The sequence below is a fragment of the Petaurus breviceps genome, unplaced genomic scaffold (assembly GCF_028583685.1).
Source record: "Petaurus breviceps papuanus isolate PSGF00001 unplaced genomic scaffold, PetGlider_PUasm1.0 91133, whole genome shotgun sequence".
Classification (NCBI taxonomy): Eukaryota; Metazoa; Chordata; class Mammalia; order Diprotodontia; family Petauridae; genus Petaurus; species Petaurus breviceps.
Window position 1 is genome coordinate 8,048,178 of NW_027187419.1, and position 21,955 is coordinate 8,070,132.

Genomic DNA, 21,955 nt, shown 5'->3' on the forward strand with positions numbered 1-21,955 from the left:
GTGTGTGTGTGTGTGTGTGTGTGTGTGTGTGTGTGTGTGTGTGTGTGTTTGGTAAGCTACAGGAGTTTATTACATAGGGTGGTGACATGGTCAGAACTAGGAGAAATCCCCTCTACATACTTAGTGTAAAATTCAAATTTCTCCAAGAAGCCTTTCCCAGTCCTCCTTAATCCACTTTAGAAAGATAACTTTTGCAGCTGAGTGCAGGGTGAACTAGTGCAGTGCTTCTTAAACCCACGGTTTAAGAAGTACAGAACGGGTTGTGAGTGGAAAAAGTTTATGCCCTGACCTAGAGTAGGAAGAGACTTGAGACAGGGAGACCAACCAGCAGGCTTTTGCAGTAGTCTAAGCATTAGGTGTTGAGAGCCAGCACTAGGGTGGCAGCAGTGTTGGGGACAAAAGTGAGAAATGTTACAAAGGTAAAATTGATAGGACTTGGTAACAGATTGGATATGGGGGATGAGAGAGTGAGGAATCAAGGTTGTGAGCCTAGGGGACTGGGAGAATGGTGGTGCCCACAGTGGTGATAAGGAAATTTGGAAGAGGGGATGGGGTTTGGGGAAAATATAATGAGTTTGGTTTTGGACATGTTGAATTTAAGATTTCTACTGGATATCCAGTTTGAGATGTCCAGTAGGCAGTTGGGGATACATGACTGGAGGTCAGGAAAGAGATTATGGCAGGATGGGTAGATTTTAGAATCATCAGCTGAGATGTTTGAATCCATGGAACCTGATGAAATCATCAAGTGAAATAGTATAGAGGGAGAAGAGAAGATGACCCAGGACAGAGCTGTGTAGGAAAACTGTGGTGAGTGGGTATGATCTAGATAAAGATAGGGCAACAGAGACTGAGAAAGAGTGTTCAGATACATAGGAGATAACCAGAAGAGAGGAGTGTCATGAAACCTAGAAAGAAAAGACTATCAAGAATAAGAGAGGGGCAGCTAGGTGGTGCAATGAATAGAGCCTCAGCCCTGGAGTCAGGAGGAACTGAGTTCAAATTCGACCCCAGACACTTGACACTAGCTATGTCACCTTGGGTAAGTCACTTAACCCCAAAGGCCTTGCCTTCCCCTCCTTACGCTCCCCAAAATAAGAGAGTGATCAACAATGTTGAAGACTGCAAAGAGATCACAAAGGAAGAGACTTGAGAAAAGGCCATTGGATTTGGCAATTGAGAAAACAGTAACTTTGGGGAGTACAGTTTCTGTAGAATAAGGTGGTCAGAAGCCATACTGTAGAGGATTAAGAAAAGAATGACAGGGGGCGGCCAGGTAGCACAGCGAGTAAGAGCACCGGCCCCAGTATCGGAATGACCTGGGGATCGAATCCGGGCTCAAACACTTAGCACCCACCCAGAAACACCTGGCCGTGTAACCTTGAGCAAGTTACTTAACCCCAATTGCTTAGGGGCGGCCAGGTGGCTCATCGAGTAAGAGCACCGGCCCCAGTGTCAGGATGACCTGGGATCAAATCCAGGCTCAGATATTTAGCACCACACCCAGAAATAACTGGCCGTGTAACCTTAAGCAAGTTACTTAACCCCAATTGCTTTTAAAAAAAAAAAAGAAAAGAATGAGAGGAAAAGAGGTAGAAGCTTTCTTTGTAGATGGCCTTTTCAAGCAGTTTGTGGAATGAGAGCTAGTGGAGACAGATGGATCAAGGAAGGGGTTTTTGAGGATGAGGGAAACATGGACATATTTGTAGGCATTAGGGAAGGAGCCAGTAGATAAAGAGAGGCTGAAGATAAGTGATGGAACAGGGATGACCAAGGAGGCAATCTCCTGGAGAAGATAAGATGGAATGTGGTCAGCTGTGCATAAAGAGGGATTTGCCATGACAAGAAGGGCCAGCTGTTCATATGAGACTGGGGTGATGGAGGACATAGTGACAAAAGGAATCTGAGTAATTAGATGAGGAAGAAGGGTGGAAAGGGGGGAGCTCTCAGCAAATGACCATAGTTATTATTATTGCTGTTTTTAGAGAAATTTGAAGGAAGGTTCTCAACTGAAAGAGTAGGAGCAAAGGAAGCCAAAAACTAAAAAGGTTTTGCTCATACAAAATCAAAGCAGCTAGATTAGAAAGGAAAACAGGAAAAACCTAGGAAAGAAAGTAGCAATAGAATTGTCTAGAATTCAGAGAAGACAAAATCCAAGGGAGTCAACAAACAAACCAAAACCTTACATATCTGTATGCAGATACACAAATATGGGGAAGTGGGGAAGGAAAATGCAAGATTATAAATTGAAGAGGAAAATTTTATATCATATGTAATATTGAAATTTTATTATGACCCTGGGATATGCTTTCCTTATTCAAAAGGTACAAGATAAGTAAAGGTGGAGCAAAGTAACATTATATTTCATGAAGCTACATGTTCATGAGAAAATTTAGAAACCAAAGGAGAGCTGTATCATGAAGAACATTTGGGTGAACATCTATGGAGGCAGAAGCAGAAGCAGTATCAGAACATAGTACAGACCAACTAGACAGAAAGAAGAGATTGATGAGAAGTTTGAGTGATAGATTAAAAGGCTGGCCAAGGCATAATGTAGTCAGGATAGGAAACATGAAAGATCTGGATTTCTGCATGGGTTCTCCCTGCCAAAATCAAAGTAGTTGATAGTTTAATGATTTGACTGAATGATAATGTTATCAGGATGGTAAAGCAGAGAAATGTCCTCTCTAGATCTGATTCTGATCAACAAGGAGGACCTTGTTTTTCAGAATGAGAATGGGAACTCTGGGGACAGTGATCACTTCATCAGAAGGAAAGAGGGGATCAGTCCATAGTGACACATACATTAGATTTTGGTCAATGAGATTTCACCAGGTATGGAGAAATGACATATGGGAGCTCATGGCTTAATATTTTACAGGATAAGTCAGCTGAAGAGGGATGAAAAACTCTCACGAATAAAATTCTGAAGATGCAGAGAGAAATTATACTTATGGAAAAAATGTAGAGGTTATCTAAAGATGAATGTATAGGGGGTGGCAAAGTGGCGCAGTGAGTAAAGCGCCAGTCCCGGAGTCGGGAGGACCTGAGTTCGGTTCCACCCTCAGACACTTAACACACACGCACAAAAAAAAAAACAACAACCCAAAACTAGCCGTGTAACCTTGGGCAAGTTACTTAACCCCAATTGCCCTCCAAAAGGCAAAAAAAAAAAAAAAAGATGAATGTATATTCTCAGGGAACTTGTTAATCAACCTGAATTTTAAAGATGTAATAAGGTTGGAAACAAAGGTACTTCATAGAGGATGAATACAAAACATGGGGTTGTACTTTCTGTTTGTTCTCTTTGCCCTCTTTCCCCAGTCCCACTACCTTTATGCCTGGCACTCAGCAGCTATGAATCATATGGCCAGGCCATGGCCATTGTAGCTATTTAAGACCTATGTGGCAGCTTGGGTGATTGTAGTATCTAAGCCCTTGTCTTGGTGTGACAAATACATTTGAAAAAATTGTTAGGCAGATCCCATTGTAAAGAAACAAGTTAGGCAGTCTCCTGATGCATTTTCTCACATGTGTTGACTGATTTCTGAACAATTTCTTACCTAAGGAGATTTTTCAAAGAAATAGACATATGGTTCACAGAATAGTCCAGCAAGCTGTTCCCATCTGCAGCTCTCACTACCCAGGTGGGAAGTAAGATTATGCCCCTTTGACAGAATTTGGTTCTATGCCAACAGTTCAAAATGCCCAAGTGAGTGTTGGAGTCCTTTGGATAGAATTAGTTCTGTCTCCCAACCAGTAATTGAAATGCTCCCTTCTGTTCCCTCATGTGTCAATCACCATAGCACTCCCTTCCCCCCTGCCTTTCCTTCATTTATGCTGTTTGAATATTAGTCACATATGCTGAGACAAGAGAGAAAAAACCTGGTTTCCTGCAGTTTACAGTTCCTTTACCAGTGTACCACTTAGAAGAAAGTTCCGCTTGCCTTTCCCTCTGTCTGCTTCTGGTCCTTTCACATTCCCTGGAGATTGTCCCTCTTGAATAGCAATGCCAGTCAGACTTGCTTTTTGAAGGAGCACAGTGTAGTGCTTAATGGGTGTTAATGGTCAGCAGTCAGTGTTTTCATGCTTGTGATTTATAGCCACTCAAAAATAATAAACCCAGTTTCTATTGAATGCTGCTATGAAGGTGAAACTGACTCCATCTTGCTATCACTAGAAGGTTTCTTTCTTGAAACTGTACTTACATAGCTGGTAGTGACATCAATGCACTGTGCTAGGTGCCGAGAACAATGAGGAAAATCAACAGAATCCTTGCCTTTAAAGAACTTACAGTCTAGGTGAGGAATAAGATACATACAGAAATAACCATAAGATCAGGTATTTAGGAGATCAAACAGAGAAAGATAGTTGATTGGAGAGGGGGCGTAGTCATTTCTTCCTGAGGGAATCAGGGAAAGGGATACTTCAGAGAAAAAAAGATTTCAATAGACTGAATTGTGGAGGGAGCTCTTTCAGGAATGGGGATAACCTGTACAAATGTTTAGAGCTGAGAGAGGAAGGAATGAGATTGGGGAGCCGCTAGTTGTCCAATTTGGAAAGGAGGGATCAGTCAACAAGAAAATTACATTCTAATGTGGAAAGAAGGGGAGACAAGTATAATCAGAACTCACAAGATAAAATACAGAATAAATGGAATGTATAACAGTGAGATGACACTAATGGCTCTGCAGACCAGGAAAGGATTTACAGAGGAGGTGGCATGAAATCTTAAGGAAGCTAGGGATTCTAAGAGTCTGAGTTTGGGAGAGGAAATGTTCCAGGCATGAGTTAAAAAACACAGAGAAAGAATACTGTGTGTCATGGGTGAGGAATAGAAAGCAGGTCAATATGGCAGGATCAAAGAATGTGGATCATAGGAAGTATAATGTAAGACAAATGGAAAGGTGGAAAGGGGCCAGATTATGAGGGAAAAAAAGTTGTATATATTTTTTAAAATAAGTTTTTATTGGTATCTTTTGTTTCTCACATCATCAGTTTTTCTCCATATCCTTCTCCCTCCCAGAGACCCATACTATATAACAATTATTTTTAAAGACAAAAAAATTTTTTTTTAAATGAAAAAATCAGACACGTGCCTCATATAACATTTCTGGACCTTCTACCTCTGCAAAAGGGAAGAGTAGAACTGTCTTCCTATATCTCTTTTTTTGTGTCATGCTCTTTATAATTTTGCAACATTCACTTTTTTTTCCGGGGGGGGGGGGTGTTTCTATTTACGGTATTATTGTCATTGTATATGTTGTTTTCTTGGTTCTACTTACCTCATTCTATATTAACTTTTATAGTTCTTTCCATTACTTCTCTGTATTTTTCACATACATCAGTTCTCAACAGCTCAGTAATATTCCATTAATTTCATGTACACAATTTGTTTAGCCATTCCCCAATCAGTGAAAATCTACTTTGTTTTCAATTCCTTGCTGCCATAAATATGTTTATGTATATTGCAAACTTTCTTCTGATCAGTGTCTCCAGTAATAGACTCTGTGGGTCAAAGGATATGGTCATTTTAGTTACTTTATTTGCATAATTCCAAATTGCTTTCCAAACTGATTGTACTGATTCACAGTTCCACTAAATGCAGTATTATGCCTGTCTTCCCACAACCCCCTCCAACATCAACTATTCCCATATTCTTTTGCCATCTTTTCTGATTTGCAGGGTATGAAGTAAGAAAATGGAAAGGTGGGAAGGAGCCAGATTATGGGAAAAAAATTTGTATATATTTTTAAAATGAGTTTTTATTGGTGTCTCTTGTTTTTCACATCGTCACAATTTTTCTCCATATCCTTCTCCCTCCCAGAGACCCATACCATATAACAATATGGTTATTGTTATAATATCTGATTTCTAGTTATTTGATGCATTCTTTCATGTACTTGTTAATAGTTTGCAATTCTTTTAAGAACTATTTATTAATATTCTTTGGCCACTTATTTACTGGGGAGTGGCTTTTGGTTTCTATATCTATATCTTTTTATAACTATATTTATATCCATAATTCATATTATCTATATCTATATACATATATCAACATATACACATTAATTATGTGTCTTGGATACTAAACTCTTATCAGATAAATTTGATACAAAGATATTTTTCCATTCAGCTGCTATCCTTCTTATCCTAAGTGCACTAATTTTGTTTGTGCAGAAGCTTTTCAATTTCACATAATCAAAGTTATCTATTTTATCTTTTGTAATTGCCTCTTAACCCTTGTTTGGTTAAGAATACCTCTCCTCCTCATAGCTGTGAGTTTAAAGGACTTTAAATGTTCAACACAACATTTTACATTTGATCTTGGAGGTAATAAAGAGCCCCTGGAGTTTATTGAGGGAATTGTGTGTGATATGCTCAGACCTAATGTTGAGGAAAATAGCTGGTAGCTGAGTAGGAGATTTTGAGAATTGGAGTGGGGAAAGACCTGAGGCAAGGAGATCAGTTAGGAGGCTATTAAATTTGTCCACTTGAGAGGTGACAAGAAACTGAATGTGGAGTATAGTTGTGTGATGAGTAGAGAGATGGGAACATGTATGAGAAATGTTATAGAGGAGGAAATGATTAGATTGGCAATGGCTTGAATGTGTAGGGTAAGCAAGAAAGAAGTCAAAGCTAGGTGACTGGGAGGATGGGGCTGTTGACATTGGGAAGTTCAGAAAAGGGGATGACTTCGAGGAAAAGATAGTGAATCCTGTTTTGGACCTGTTGAGTTTGAGATGCCTATGGGACATATAGTCTGAAATATCCAACTGGAAGCTGGTGATGAGGAACTAGAACTGAGGAGAGAGACTAGGCTTGAGAAATAGAGCTGAGAGTCATCTGCCTAGTGATAATAATCGAACCCTTGGGAACTGATGAGAATACTGTTACAAAGAAACAGAAAGAAGAGATGCCAAGACAACCATCTTTGGGGACAGGGCCCCCACAATAAGTGTGTGTGTGTGTGAGAAATGGTTGATGATACAACAAAAGAGACTGAGAAACAGCAGTCACATAGGTAGAAGGAGGACCAAGAAAAAACCAAGTCACCAAAATCCAGAAAATATCCAGGAGGACAAAGTAATCAACCATGTCAGTGGGGAGCAAAAAGGATGAGTGCAGAAAAAAGCCCATTAGATTTGACAGTCATTACTAACTTTGGAGAGAGTAGTTTCATTTGATTGATGAAGTCAGAAGCCATATTAGAGGGTTTAAAAAAGAATGTGAGATGAATTGGAGGTACTGATTGTAGAGGGCTTTTTCAAGAAATTTTGCTGAGAAGAGGAGGAAAGCTATATAGCTGGAGGGTATGGTGGGATTTAATGAAGTTTTTTTTTTTAAAGGATGGGTGAGTTATTGGGAGATTTGGGGAAGATAGTGGTATTTTAGTTTTATCTGAGGGACATTTGGGCTCCTTGTAGGTACTAAAATACCACCATTTTTCCAAAATCTCCCAATCACTCACCCATCCTTAAAAAAACAGCCTTGGCCTGAACTGCAGTAGGAACAAGTTCCAACAATTCCTACAGAAGAAGGGCCTAATCTTGGATGCTACAGTTAGGGCCCAGGCATAGTCTGCTCCTCTCCATTCAGGAGTGCAGTAAAGCTTTACTCAGTCTACACAATGAGGCTGCTGAGATGAGTAATTCAGGAAAAATACTAAATATTATTAGGAAAAATACCTTGCCTCAATTGACTCCCAGGGTAAAAATCCCCTGAGGAAAAGAGCAGCTTCCCGAGAAGTTCAAGTAGAGCCTCTGAGAAAGATGTCCTGGCTGCAAGGGTTATAGAAAGAAGAAATATGTGGAAAACGTGAAATGTAATACAAAACAGGATGGCTAGGAAGGAAAGAACGGCAAGGAGAATTGATACCTTAGATATATGAAAACAAAACCAAAAGATTAAGGGGAAAAAAACAGAAGAAATTATAACAAATTACTGTCATAAACAACCTTCCTGGAAAACAGATCATGGAGAAATAATCTAAGAATGTTTGAAACACATGTATGAAAATCAGAAGCAATGGAAAGCCTGAATACCATCTTTCTATAAATTACAAATAAAAACTGCCCCAAACTGTTAGAACCAAAGGACGCAATGAAAATAGAATATATTAGTCATCTCTGGAAAGAAAGCCCAAACTGAAAACACCCTGATCATCTTAGCCAAAATTCAGAACTTCTAGGTCAAAGAAGAAATAGTACAAGCAACCAGAAACAGAGTTCAAGTACCACGGAGCCACAGGGAGGCTCACAGATGAAGACTTGCCAGCTGCAACTTTAAAGGGGAGGAAAGCTTAGACTACATTGTTCCTTAAAATCAAAAGTAACCTATCTGGCAAAAAATAATCCTGTGAGGGGAGAGGGGAAGAGAGGAATAGATCCTTGATGAAATAATTTCCAAGCATTTTTGATGAAAATTTTGACCAGAACTGAGTATGCGTTTTGAAATGGAAATGTAGGAGCCAAAATAAACATAGAAAGGTACACACACACATGTTTAAAAGGTAATAAGTAGGGATGGATTGTTTACATACTAATAGTGCGATAATAGAGTTCTTCTCAAAACCCGAATATCTTTAAATAAGAGTCCTAGAGAAAGGTGAATATGGTGTACAGAGGTAGATACACCTGTAGGTGGATTTGTTTTGTTTTGATGGTCTCTGGAGAAATAAGAAATGAGAGGGATAGGAGACTAAATGGGTAAGACAGGAGGAAGGAAAAATGGTGAAACAGGAAAAACTACATCTCAACCACCTCTCACCTCCTGAATTAGGGTAACAAACCTCAGAACCAAGTCTCCAATCTTTGGTTAAATATTACTTACTGTTCTTACTAAAAGATCCGAGTTATGCTTTAGCAGAAAAGAGCACGTTAATACCCAGTGTCAGAGTCAGAGGGTGGAGGGGGTAGAGAGTGCAGTTGTCCATTGAAAAGCAAGAGTGGGGAGTCCAGTAAGTCAGACTGTCCAGCAGAGATACACAGAGAGTCTATGAAAAGGTCAATGACTGAGTATCTTACCTTGCCCAGTCTTGCATTGAATCAACCCATCCACTGAAATTTACCCTAGGAGGAGTGAGGGCAACTAGGTGGCACAGTAGATGGAGTGCTAGACCAAAGTCAGAAAGGTCTGAGTTCAAATTAAGTCTATGACTTGTACCAGTGTGACCCTGGGCAAGTCACTTAACTTCTGTCCACCTCAGTTCCCTCAGCTATAAAATGAAGATAATAATAGCACCTACCTTCAAAGGTGATTATGAGGACAAAATGAGATATTTATGAAGAACCTTGCAAATCTTAAAAAGTTTTATATAAATGCTAGCTTTTTTTTTTTTGCTTTTTGGAGGGGGGAGGCAGGGCAGTTGGGGTTAAGTGACTTGTCCAAGGTCACATGGCTAGTTTTGTGTTAAGTGTCTGAGGCTAGATTTGAACTCAGGTCCTCCTGACTCCTCAGCCGGTGGCCAGTTGCTCTATTCACTGTACCACCTAACTGCCCCTAAATGCTAGCTTTTGTCATGATCATCATTGTTACCCCGAGCTGGTAGTAGAGTGACTTATCTCTCACATCAATACACGGCTACACCCTGCCTTGATGTGAACTGCTTGAGCCCTCTCCTAATGAAAAACAGATATTGAAGCCTTGGCTATTTCAGAATTGTGAATCGCTTTGTCTACATGGGCTCCCTAAACATGGCTTTGGGGAAAGGGCTTTGTAGCTATTATTCTTGCTATATTATTTAGGTGAATACCTTTGCCAGGAACAAAGTCTACTGGCTGATTGTTAATGAGAAGCAAAGCAGTGGGTGCTTGTGAGCTGGAATGTTGGGCATAGTCAGCCACAGGACTACCCCCTGGCAGCCCAGGGCATCCAACCTGCCATGGTCAGTCTGAGTCGGAAACCCAAAGTCGGTGCTATGTCAGTATAAGACTGATGCAGAGGAAAGAGTGCTGGATTTATAGTCAGGACTTGGGTAAGATTTTGGTTCTGTTATTTACTACTGCTGTGACCTTGGGCAAGTCACTTATTCTGCCTTGGACTCATTTTTCTTATCTATGAAGCAAGAGGATCTTACTTAACTAGATGATATCTGAGGTACCTTCCAACTCTTTGTAATTCTGTGATTCTGTGAAGTAACATAAGGGAAAATTGGAAATACATTTAATTTGGTGAGTTGAGAGCGTCTAAGAAACCATGAAAATGGATTCCATGGGCAGGGATGTGGAATGAGGAAGACCCATTCTTGACTGCCACATAGGGGACCAGGTTCTTCTGAATGGGGTACAGCTTGTGAATGGCGTGAGATCTGTGATGACTGGAAAAGAGGTAGAGAGGACATGAAAACCCAGGCATGGAAGTTATTGAGGAAGGTGGGAAAGTGTCCTGGAAGTTGGCATGTGACAGTGACAAAGAGCAGTGGTTGCTCTCCCACTCCTGCTTCCGACTCTCTGCTGTGGCTCACCTGCCTTCTCACCCTGGGACATCCCTTCTTCCCTTTGTTAATTACCTCCAGCTCTGCTTTTGACTTTTTGGACTTTACCCTTTTAGATGATATCTTCCTGTCCTCTCCCCCCCACCCCCACCCCTTTAAAATGTAAAGGGAAGGGAAGGAAGCATTTAGTAAGCTCCTACTGTGTGCCTTGCACTATGCTAAACACTTTACAGATAATATCTTATTGGGATCCTCACAACAGCCCTGGGAGGTAGATGCTGTTATTATCCCCATTTTACAGTTGAAGTGACTTGAGGCTGACGGAGGTTAAGTGACTTGCCTAGTGAGGGTTTGAGGCTGAATTTGACGTTGGGTCTTCTTAATTCCGTCCCTAGCACTTTATCCACTGTGCCACCCAACTCCTTACGAGCACTCCCGCAGACTTCACTAATGACATTTCTGACCAGGCCCAGCTCTTTTTGAGGTTCCCTTTGGGGTGTACTATGGCATGAGACCTGAATGAGAACGGAGACCAGTTTTTCCGAACCTAGGAGTACTCTCAAAGTTCAGTTTTGTGCTTAGGTTTGTGAATTGTAAATGGCATGAACATACTGCCTTCAAAAAGCCACATTAGCAGACGTAGCATGAGGAAAACTGGCAGTGGTTTTAGATTACAGGCTCACAGAGGGTATTAAATGTTGGAAGAATATATTAAAAATTAAAAAATAAAAGAAACTCTTCTCTAAATGTGTTAGATTTGTTTCTTTTTTAAAGTGAAAAATGGACCTACCAGATCTATTCGTGCCTGCTGAACTGGAGACATAGGGGACTAGCAGCCAGTCTTCCATTGACGTCAGCAAGAGCAGATTTAAATCTCCACAGCAGAATGCTCCCCAGCCCTGATAAATGGGTCGGATAATTGAATTAGAAAACATTCTGAGCCATCAGCTAATTATGCTGTTTAGGCAACTGCTTTGTCCAAGTTTGTTTCATCTTCCATCCATCCACTGCATGAGTGGCTTTCTCACTGGGAGGGTCTGTGTCTCAGCTCTCCTGAGAAGGGGGCACTGTCTTTCATATCCCCTTAGGCTGGGCTGACTGTGCTCCCACATGGCTTTTGTGCTGTAAGATTCTTAAACCTTAGGACTATTGATTATATTAGTTTTATAAGCATTTGTTTTGTTCTTTTTTAAATACATGGAGGCATATGCATATGACCTTGTGTAGGTGTACATATACTTATGTTATAAACTTGCTATTCTAGGGGCCAGACCCTTATCTCCCTCATGAAGACAAATAATGCATTTGATTTCCCTTCTTTCACAACAACCCTGTCACCCACCAGAAACTGAAAAGGTCACAGTTTTTAGTTAGCATATCAAAGCTGTTGGTGAGAAAGATTTCCAGAATGGCAGCTGCCCTGTTAGAGATGAAGAATTCAGATGAATTTGTTCTTTATTTAAAAACAAACAAACAAACAAAAAAACTCCCAACAAAACAAGAAACCCCAATACAGAATTTCATTCCGTTCCAGAGGTGGGAATGGAGCTAAGCATACTCAGTGTTTTTCTCACTTCATCTTCTGGTGAAAATTGGTGATTTCATGTGCTAAAGATAGATAGTGTTGGCCTGCTATGGGTCACAAGTAGAATTTGCCATAGAAAAAGCAACATGAGGTTGGTTTGCCAGCCTGCTCCATTCACATCTAAGATTGGAGGATAAATCAATGTATTCTGGGCTCTTCCTTTAATTCCTCCCCCTCTCCCCCCCACCTCCATCTTTGTCTTTTACATAACCTCCTGTTGGGATCTTTGAAGTTTCTTTTCCCTTTCTTTATTGAGAACATTGCCAAAGGCCAAATCTTTTGTGGGTCGGTGGTGGAGGAGTTAATAGCTAGGATGAGTTTGTTCCTTGACTAAGTAGGTCCAGATGAGAAAGACCTGATCTTGTTCTCTCTGGGGGGGGGGGGGGGGGGGTACACTGACATGTCTAAGACAAATCCAAAGTCTGTACTCACTGGGAAAGCGTCTTAGCCAAGGCTGCATGCTGAGAAAGATGGAGAAGCATTCGTGTAGCCACTTGTCTTTCACTGCTAAGGACAAAAGATATCTCATTCTCGTTGCCTAAATTGTTGTAATAATGGGAATAGAATGTCTATCTTGATTATTGTTAGTGTGGCTGTCTGTGTAAGACATATAACCTCCCCACCCCTCAAGGTTTTGTGTGACTTTTAGGACTACCTAGTTATTCATCAGAGAAAGGTAGTATTGAGGGTAGTTTTTATTTTGCCCATAGATCAAAGTCTAAATTACTGAGTTCACATTCAAACCCTCCCGTTTTCCTCCAGTCCAAGTAATTTTTTTTCAATTAGCCAAGCACTAATTGTTACTTCCTCCCACCTCCCCCCCACTGAAAAAAAAGACACCATTCCATCATATAAGCATAGTAAAAAAAAAAAAAAATTCCTACATTGACTATATCCAAAAGGATGTTTCTCTTTCTGCCCAGTAGCTCATTAGTACAGTACATGAGATTGTTTAAGAGTCTAAGTTACCTAGAAGGTGCTGACCTTCATTGGTGAAGGAGTTTTTCATCCAGAAGTTCCCTGTATTAGTGAAATCACAGACTCAGTTCGTGTTCCTATCTCTGTGTCTAAGGCACTGGGGAAATAGAGACAAAATGAAAAACTGTCCTTGCCCCTCCAGGGACCTGTGTTCTGCCTCTCCAACCTTGTTGCCTACAAGCAGCCCTTGGAAACTTTCCACTCAAACTGATATACTCATTGTTCCCTGAATACATCATATATATTCTTGCCTCATGCTTTTGGTCATGCTGTTCTTCCCACGTGGAATGTCCCCCCACTCCCCCTTTTATGTTCCAGCTCACTTTCCACAACCTCCTCCTCCTCCTCCATGAAGCTTTTCTGGACCATTTTAAAGTCTTAGTAATCACTTCTCTGAAATCTATAATACCCATTCGGTATTTGGTTGGTATCTGCTTCTTTATATTTATTATGTACATATCCAGGCCTCTCAAATAGATTATTACAGCCAGAGTCCATAGGACCAAGCTGCTAGGGGCACTGGAAAGTGCTGTCTAGTTCAACTTTCTTGTTTTACAATTGGAAAAAAAAACATATATAGAGAGATTAAGTGACTTACCCATAGTCACACAAATAATAAATGGCACAACCAGGATTTGAACCCTGATATCTCTTTGTATCCCTTGGACCTTGAAAAGTGCCCTACACCTAATAAATATTTGTTCGTGGTATTACATCCCGTAAACAACCCAGTATAATCTTTTGGAATTGTTCTTTGTTTTGTTTTGATCATTGCAAGCCTGATCTCTTCCTATTCTGGTAAGTTGATCAGGACAAGGTACTGATTATATTTTGTACTGATTTGTGTTTTGTGGAGTATGACATTTCAATAAAATGTCCAGTTTTAGTCATGTGTACCACACTTGGGCTCTTAGGTATTTACACTGGCTTACTGCCTTCCATCCTGACTTTCCCCTGAGCCACGTAGCATAGATAGAACAGATAATTTCTGGACAAACAAAAGTACTTCCTCCTCTTGATCACCTTGGTTTTGATCTCCCCAGCTTAAAGCCCGTCTTTATAAGAGCTCAACCTTTTCTTGTCTTTCTCTCTTCAGAGCCAGTTTTCTCTGTTAAAGCCCCTAAGCTGCTGATTGTTGAAGTGCAGTTCTGATTGAGTAGAGAGTGCTGCCAGCTCTCAAATTGGGAAGTGTGTGGGCCAACCCTGATAGCATTGTGTTTGGGCATTGCAGCAGTCTGCCAGACTGAGGGGTTATGATGCCAATGCAAATACCACACTAGCATTTATTAGTTTGGGATTTTAAGGAAGAATAGGCAGTAGAACATTCCTCATCCATCCCATTCAGTGTAGCAGAGAAAAGGTTGTTCTCTGATTTGATTTTTCTCAGAAATGATTGCTACAGGGAACATTGACTAATGTAGAAGGTGGTACGCTATTATTTTTTTTAATTTACTAATAGAAATTGTCCCTTTGGTGTGTTCCCACTCTTCACAAACTCATCAGTTTGCAAATTTTCCTTATGTTTCAGGAATTCAGTTTAGCTTAAGTATTACGTTTGAGACTAGATCTCCCTGTCTTGCCCAGGCTAGAAGTGTAGCAGACACTCAGCAACCCCCATGAGAACTTGTACAGGCTCCATTTCTAACCTAGGATGGGTTATCACACTTAGGATAGGTTTAGCACCCTGTAGCCCAGAATTCTTGTTCTCAAGCAGTCCACCAGCTTCAGCCTTCCCACAAGTAGGGCTTACAGGCATATACTGCTTTGCCTGACCAATTTAGCTCAATTAAAATAAATATTAAGTATCTAGTTTGTGCAGGATGAGAGACATTGTAGTATAGGGGGTAAAGGACTGATCTTGGAGTTATAAAGGTCTAGGTTCAAGTCCTGACTCAGACACACTGGCTGCATGACTGAGCAAGTTACTTAACTTCTCAGTGCCTTAGGCCAGTGGTCTCCAAACTTTTTTTTTTTTGGAGGGCAATTGGAGTTAAATGATTTGCCCAAGATCACACAGCTAGTTTTTGTGTTAAGTGTCTGAGGTAGGATTTGAACTCAGGTCCTCCTGACTCCAGGGCCAGTGCTCTATTCACTGCACCACCTAGCCACCCCAGTCTCCAAACTTTTTAAATCACAGTCTCCATCTGTATGTTTTTTTTTCATGTAATAATTCTGTACATTAGAAAACTCTCACAAAATAGAAATTTTATAAGGATGAAAAAGGTGACATAATATATGACCTAAGAGTCAATAGATTGCCACTGGAGTTTTATTAATTAAGGAATGGTATGGTCAGATCTGTGCATTAGAAAAATCATTTTGGCCACTGAGGGGAGGCTATCTTGGAGAAGAGAAAAACTTGAAGCAGGGAAACCAATGAGAAGGCTGTTGCAAAAGTCCAGTGCTGAGGTGTCTAGAGACTTGCTTTCAGTCCTGTAACTCAGAAGAGCCCTACAAAATTCACCACACAGGAGGAAAGTACGAGGCAGAGGCTGTGCCAGCTGAGGATTGGATATCTGTAGTTTCTCTTTTTGCTTTGACCATAAAAATGTCATGAAGTTTTATTAGTTTTATAAACCTTTATATATAGTTTTATAAACTTTTTCAATTGATTTGGGACTTATGTGGGACAGCCTAGTACAAAATTAGTATAGACCCATCCAGGCTGTTTGGAAAGAGGTGACAGAGTGCTGGGAGTAGCTGGTTTTTGGAATGGGCAGGTAAAGAGTCAGATCTTGCTTAGGTCACTAAACACCATCTTGTTGGGTAATAAACGCCTCTGCTACTGCTCTGGGAATACATTCTTGACCTAGTACTCTGTCTTGTGTTGTTTTCTAAAAGCCCATGATGTTTGTTTCTGGGACAAAATGCAAATTCCTCTGTTGGCACTTAAGCCCCCCACTATACGGTTTCGGCCCCCCTTCTCACATGGTACTCCCTATTACACAGTACTCCTTTTTGTGAGCTCTGTGGTCTAGCCAAACTTTCTCTTCTCCATAATACTCCATCTCTTTCTCACTAGCCTTGGCCAAGAGCTAGGCTGTTCCCTAGGCCTGGAATGATTCCTTTTTCATCTCCACCTCTTGGAATCCCTCCTCACTTCCTTCAGAGTGCAGCTCAAGTGCCAGTTACATGAGGCATTTCCTGAACCCTCCAGCCATTAGTGCCTTCCTTCGCCCACATGACCTTTTATTTTGTATTTGTTTATATGTGTACATGTTTTTCTCCAGATATAATGAAAGTTCCTTGAGACCAAAGACTATTTATTTTTGTCTTTCTATCCCCAGAGCCTGGCACATAGTAGGTGCTTAATAATGGTTTATTGATTTCTTTCCCATAATTATCTTGAGTACCATTGGAAAATTTTTTTGTCATTCTGGTAAATCTGTTGAATAATACAATTCTCTCCTCATTTTTATCTTTTTTAATTTTTCAGATCTTCAAAACTACTGCGAGCATTCTATGTACCTTTCCTGTCAGAAAAGCATACAGCGTATGTAAATTATAACATCCTCAAACCTCGGAAAGGAAAGCAAGCCAGGAAGAAGACTGGTGGTTAACAGCACACCTGTGGTCCCAAAGAACCAGCCATTGCTGCTAACTAGTGGCTCCACAGCATCATTTCCTCCAATCATCACTTGTAATATTCACAATAAAGATTTTCCAACAAGAATACTGGAATCCAGGTGCCTCAGGCTATTCAAAGTTAATCTCAGTTCTTGCGTGTATCTCTCCTCTGCTTCTAGAGTCCTGTGAACTGGAGCAATGTGGGTTATGAGTGGAAGACTTCTCCTATGATACCTGTAAACATGTTTTTTTTCTGGTCAGTTATTTATGAGACTGAAAAAAGAATAAAGCTGTCAGGAAGATTGGGAAAGCTATGGACAGTTCTCTCCTGCCAGAGAAATCCTCAGCAACTCTCCTGCCTCTGGGGCTTCTCCGCCCATGGCTGCTTGGCATCTCCTTGGCATCTCCTAGCACTCTTCCTCGTGCTTATTCTCAACAGTGGAATTTGAACAACCAAACACCCATCCACGTGTCTTTGCTCCCCCCAGGAAAACCAAACTTCTATTAAATACTTCACAAGACCAGGATCTCTGTCCTGGAGATGTAGCTCAGGAAGGAGGCAAACTTTTGTGGAATTGTAACCTAATTTTTATTCTTTTGTAATTACCCATAAGTTCCATTCTTTCATTTCCTTTTTAAAGTGTGAATTTATGGAGTTTCTATAAGTTGAAACAGTGTACATTCCCTTGAATGCTAAGTGAATGGGGAGTATTTGGGGGAAATTGCCTAATTTTAATTCTCTGGATGATGTCATTGTTTTAAGAAACATATTTTGTAGAATCCATAGCAGACTCTCTGGAGGGAGTGATTGAGAGACAAAGTTTTTAGCAGACTCTGAGAGAAAGAAAAAGGATATAACTGGAGAGAGCATGGAGAGAGGAGGGGGAAGCAGGAAGGGTGAAGCAAGAAGCAGAGAGGAGAAGTGAGTCTTCAGAGAATCTCTAGCAGTTCCATTGGGAAGCAAACCCTTCAGGGTGCTTTGGTAGTGTAGCAAAGACAGTATCTGCATATGGCATTCAGAGAAGCAGAGCCTGAAAATCAGAAAGCCAGAGGACCATCTATGAAAACATGACCTTAAAGACTTAGATAGGAGGGGATTCAGATGAATGTTGGAACTTTCCATTTTAAGGAGGTGATTTTATTTGGTTATGAGTTTGGGTGTGGCTGCGCATGACTCAGACTACTGGGACAAAGCTATTCCTTCCAGGCTGTATTCATGATGTGTGGGAGTATCTGTTTTGGTATTGTTTGGGCAGCTCCCTCAATAGCTATGGACTCCCCTGCCTCAGGAGAACAAAGAGTACATTGTCATGTCAGATTCCTCTGCTGGTCCCTACGGGGGTCAGTGTCAGTACTGTTCCTAAACATTTAGGTTTAAATAAGGTGCCAAAAATCTTTAAGAATGATAGTTTCTAGTATCTACTAGTGAGGTAAATTAATTTTCTGAAATTTCTATTCCACATTCTAGAAATAGAATGACTTCTCAGCAGGACCAAACCTAGGAGAGGAAAAGAGAGCTGATGAAAGGAGGAATAATTGGTTGCTTACTTCAGAGACTATCTGAGACAGAGCAGAAGCAATAGGAAATAATAGGTCTGGATAGAAGAACAGACAAGATTTACTAGTGACATGGAAGGAATTGAGTGTAGATTCCCTGTAAGGTGCTCCTGAGGCTCTGACTTTAAATTTCTTTGCCCACACTGGCATCATCCCAGCCTGGCCAAGAGCTAAAAACATCAGGACCTTGAGGCAAGGCCTCTGCCTTCTGCCAACGTTAGGTTGGGAGAGGTTAATAACAAAAGGGTTAATGGATTGGACCCTGATGGATGCCACTTAGGTAGATGCATTGTAGACCTTGCAACACTTATATGTCACTGCAGACTTGGGCATTTACTAGTAAGTTAAGCAGTTCAGAGTGAGGAATTAAATTGAAAAAAGCACAAACTTGTTATATTGATGTTTCATCTTGGCCAGGAGATAACCTTCAGTGAGAAGGCCATACTCACATGGCCAAGTTCCTGCAAGAACTCCTAGTTTAAAAAGTATGGTCCTAACAGCAGACTGTGGGCATCATCTGAAAACCAGCTTAGCCAAATTGGGGAAGCATGTCATAGAAGTCACAAAGGGATGGATTTTGGGGGCCATAAAAGACAAAAAGCCTAATCATGCATCAGAAATGTCAGGCCCCTCCCCCCCTTTTGATACTTGTGCATTTTTCTCTGCAGTAGGTCCACTAAAGAAGTCAAACCAACAAATATTTACTGAGTACCTGCTGTATGCAAGGTACAGTGCTACAGGTACCTGATGTAAGGAGAGACAAGTTTAAAATAGTTCTTGGCTTCAAGGAGTTTGTAAACTAATTGGGATATCATTGGCACAAATAAATGCAAGGCATCTGTGTCTGTGTTACAGGTTTGTAGGGAGAAAGAAGTGTGACAGGAGCCAGGGTGAATAGCATTCCTAAAACAGAATCAACATCCAGAAGAATGGTGGCTGCCCTTTGGGGTGGCTGGCCCATTCATTCGATGACCAAAAAAAAAATTGTTTCTGTAGATTGGGTATTGTTTATTGGATATTATTATTGCATTGAAAAGGACTGTTGGACATAACTGAAGAGAAGAAGGCTTTTGATTTTGGTTTAATGTTTTGGGATTGAGGACTGCTAGATAGGAGAATCTGTTCCTGATGGATTCTTTGCTCTTTGCACAGAAGTCCTTTGACTGCCTAATTTTAACTTCTGACTTTGTGGCTTAGAGCAACATTGTTGCACCTGTATTCAATGTCTATTTTATATCCAGCAGAGTTAATCTGATGTGAAAGCGTTCACACCATTTAATTTATTTTTTAAAGTTTTATTGATGCCTTTTGTTTTTACCATATCGTTTCTGTATATCCTCCTCTACTCTCTCATTCCTCCCTTGTTCTTTGAAACAGAAGAAAAAGAAGTTCATCAAAACAAACTGAGACCATGTTTGACAGTGTATGCAACATTTTATACCCATAATCTTCCACCTCTCCAATGAGAAGTACTCCATGTATCTCTCTTCTCTTGAGCTAAGAATGATCATTACAACTACACTCTGCCCCCGTGGCTTCTTCCTCTAACTGAATGATTCCTCCCAGAACTTCCATTTTAAGAAAAATACCCAGGCTAAGCACATCTTTGTTCCTTTACAGGCTCTACTCCAGAATCCATACTCCCTTGTGGGTGCCTTCGCTCTACCCTTCCTATCCACTCTCTCAGCCTCCTCTTAGGTGTTGTCTTCTGCCATCAGAATGAAAACTCTTTGTGGGACTTTCCTTCTTTTTGCTTGTATTGGTATTCTCAGAACTTAGCATGGTGCCTGGCACATAGTAAGTGCTTAATAAGTTATTGTTGATTTGGCTTGACATTAACATCCAACTTTATTTAATATTCTTTTATTCATATAAGTGTACTAATGTAAGCTGCTTTTCTGGTTCTACTTATTTTACTCTGTCAATTCTTACAGATCTTTCTGTACTTCTCTGAATTCCTCATATTTTTCATTTCTTATGGTGCAATAACATTCCATTATACTGATATATTAAATGGTTGTTCAACCATTTCCTGATTGATGGGCATTGACATTGTTTTCAGCTTTTTGCAACCACGGAAAACTCTGCCATGAATATTTTGGCATATGTGACTCCACTCAGTTCTTTATTTTCCTTGGGGTATTTGCCTGGGAATGAGATCTCTGGGTCATTTTTATCAAATAATTCCAAACTGTTTTCCAGAACAGTTGGACCAATCTCACAGTTCTAGCATTTGTGTATTAGAGTGCCTGTCTTTCCAGAGTCCCTTCCATAACTGACATTTCCATCCTTTATTATCTTTGCCAAATTGCTAGGTATGAGATGAAACTTCAAAGTTGTTTTAATTTTCATTTTCCTAGTAATTTGGAACATGGCTGTTGTTAGCTTGGATTTCTGTTTGTGAAAGCTGTTCGTGTCTTCTGACCATTACTAGTAAGAAAGATAATTTTAACCTTTTGGAATATTCAGAGGTAATGGATATTCCCACCATAAGTATCCTGCCATACTTATGCTTAACTGAACACCAAACTTAGAAGCACTTTCATTTTAAACCAAGGTGGTGTCTCCTGAATTTAACTGAGTCATTTTTCCCAGATACAGAGACTTGGGAGAGGGATAAGTCTTTGAATTCTACATAGTCCTCATAACCATAGACTCTTTGCACTTGAAGAGAGGTTAAGAACCTAATTTTATAGCAGAGAAAATTAAAATCAAATAAGGGTCGAGTGACTTGCCAAAGTTTCACACCTCAGGAGAGCTCAGATTAGAGCCCAAAGCTTCAGCCATCCAGACTATCACTCTTTCCATCATATTATACTGCTCCTAGGGATGAAAGGAAAAGCATCTTGAAGACTAGCACTACTTTCGGGGTGGGGGAGAATAGTCTGGTAAGAAACCTTCTGGGGAGACAGGTGGTGTTCAGCTGTGCATTTGATGCAAGTACAATGAAGAAGAGGATTTGTATGAGGCCTAAAGTATTCAGGTTGGTATTAGGCAACTCCAATTTTCATGTCATATTCTCATAATCATAGTTTTTTTTCCCCCTCCAGCATAGGGAGAGAGTTTAATCTGACAGTCCCTCCATTGACACGTTAAAAGTCTATGTTTTGCTATATTCTTATGCTCTTCCACTAAATGTCTTGAGTAAATGGATTTAATGTTATTTGGTAGGTTCAAATAGACGTGTCTAGCTTTAATCTTGTAACAGACAGGGATCTTCTGTACAGGATCATTGGATTTTAGAGGCCCTCTGGTATGTCATTGAATCTAAACAAGTTCTGGCTTTAATCTTCCCAATGTTTTAAACTGTGTGATTCATATTGCAAATGAAATCAGGAAGCAAGAGGAACAGCATTGAAGCACGGACGTTGTCCAGTGCTGCCCTCTCCCTGGTCCCGGTTGCTTTGTTGTTTCACATATCACTGTTTATATTGTGTTCTTATTGTTATTTACTGTGAAATGAAAGTCAAATAAATTCTGTTGGTTTGATTTTTTTTTTAAAGAGGTGATGCTTTCTGCTTTGCTCTTTGGCTTTAATCCCTTATTGGAAACTGGCAGCTAAAGAAGACCGTTCACCATTGTATGGTGAATCATATGGCTCCCAAAGATCCAGGTAGTAAAGAATATTGGAAGGTTCAGAGGAAAAACCCCTTAGAACTTCCAACAAGGGCTGGTTTCATTTTATATTATTTTTTTTTTTGCACTTTTTTTGGAGGGGGGAGGGCAGGGCAATTGGGGTTAAGTGACTTACCCAAGGTCACACAGCTAGTAAGTAAGTGTTAAGTGTCTGAGGCCGGATTTGAACTCAGGTCTTCCTGACTCCAGGGCCAGTG

The 21,955-nt window shown here is 40.4% G+C and overlaps 1 protein-coding gene across 2 annotated transcripts in view; it reads left to right on the top strand.

The window, feature by feature from the left end:
- The window catches only part of ALG9 (ALG9 alpha-1,2-mannosyltransferase), a 138,433-nt gene extending 116,809 nt beyond the window's left edge, over positions 1 to 21,624 (top strand). For both annotated transcript variants that reach the window (XM_069080317.1, XM_069080318.1), the window contains one exon: positions 16,435 to 21,624. In XM_069080317.1, coding sequence (XP_068936418.1) covers positions 16,435 to 16,558 — 124 coding nt within the window. In that variant the 3' untranslated portion in view covers positions 16,559 to 21,624. The remainder of the gene's footprint in view (positions 1 to 16,434) is intronic.
- Positions 21,625 to 21,955: the final 331 nt, after the last annotated feature.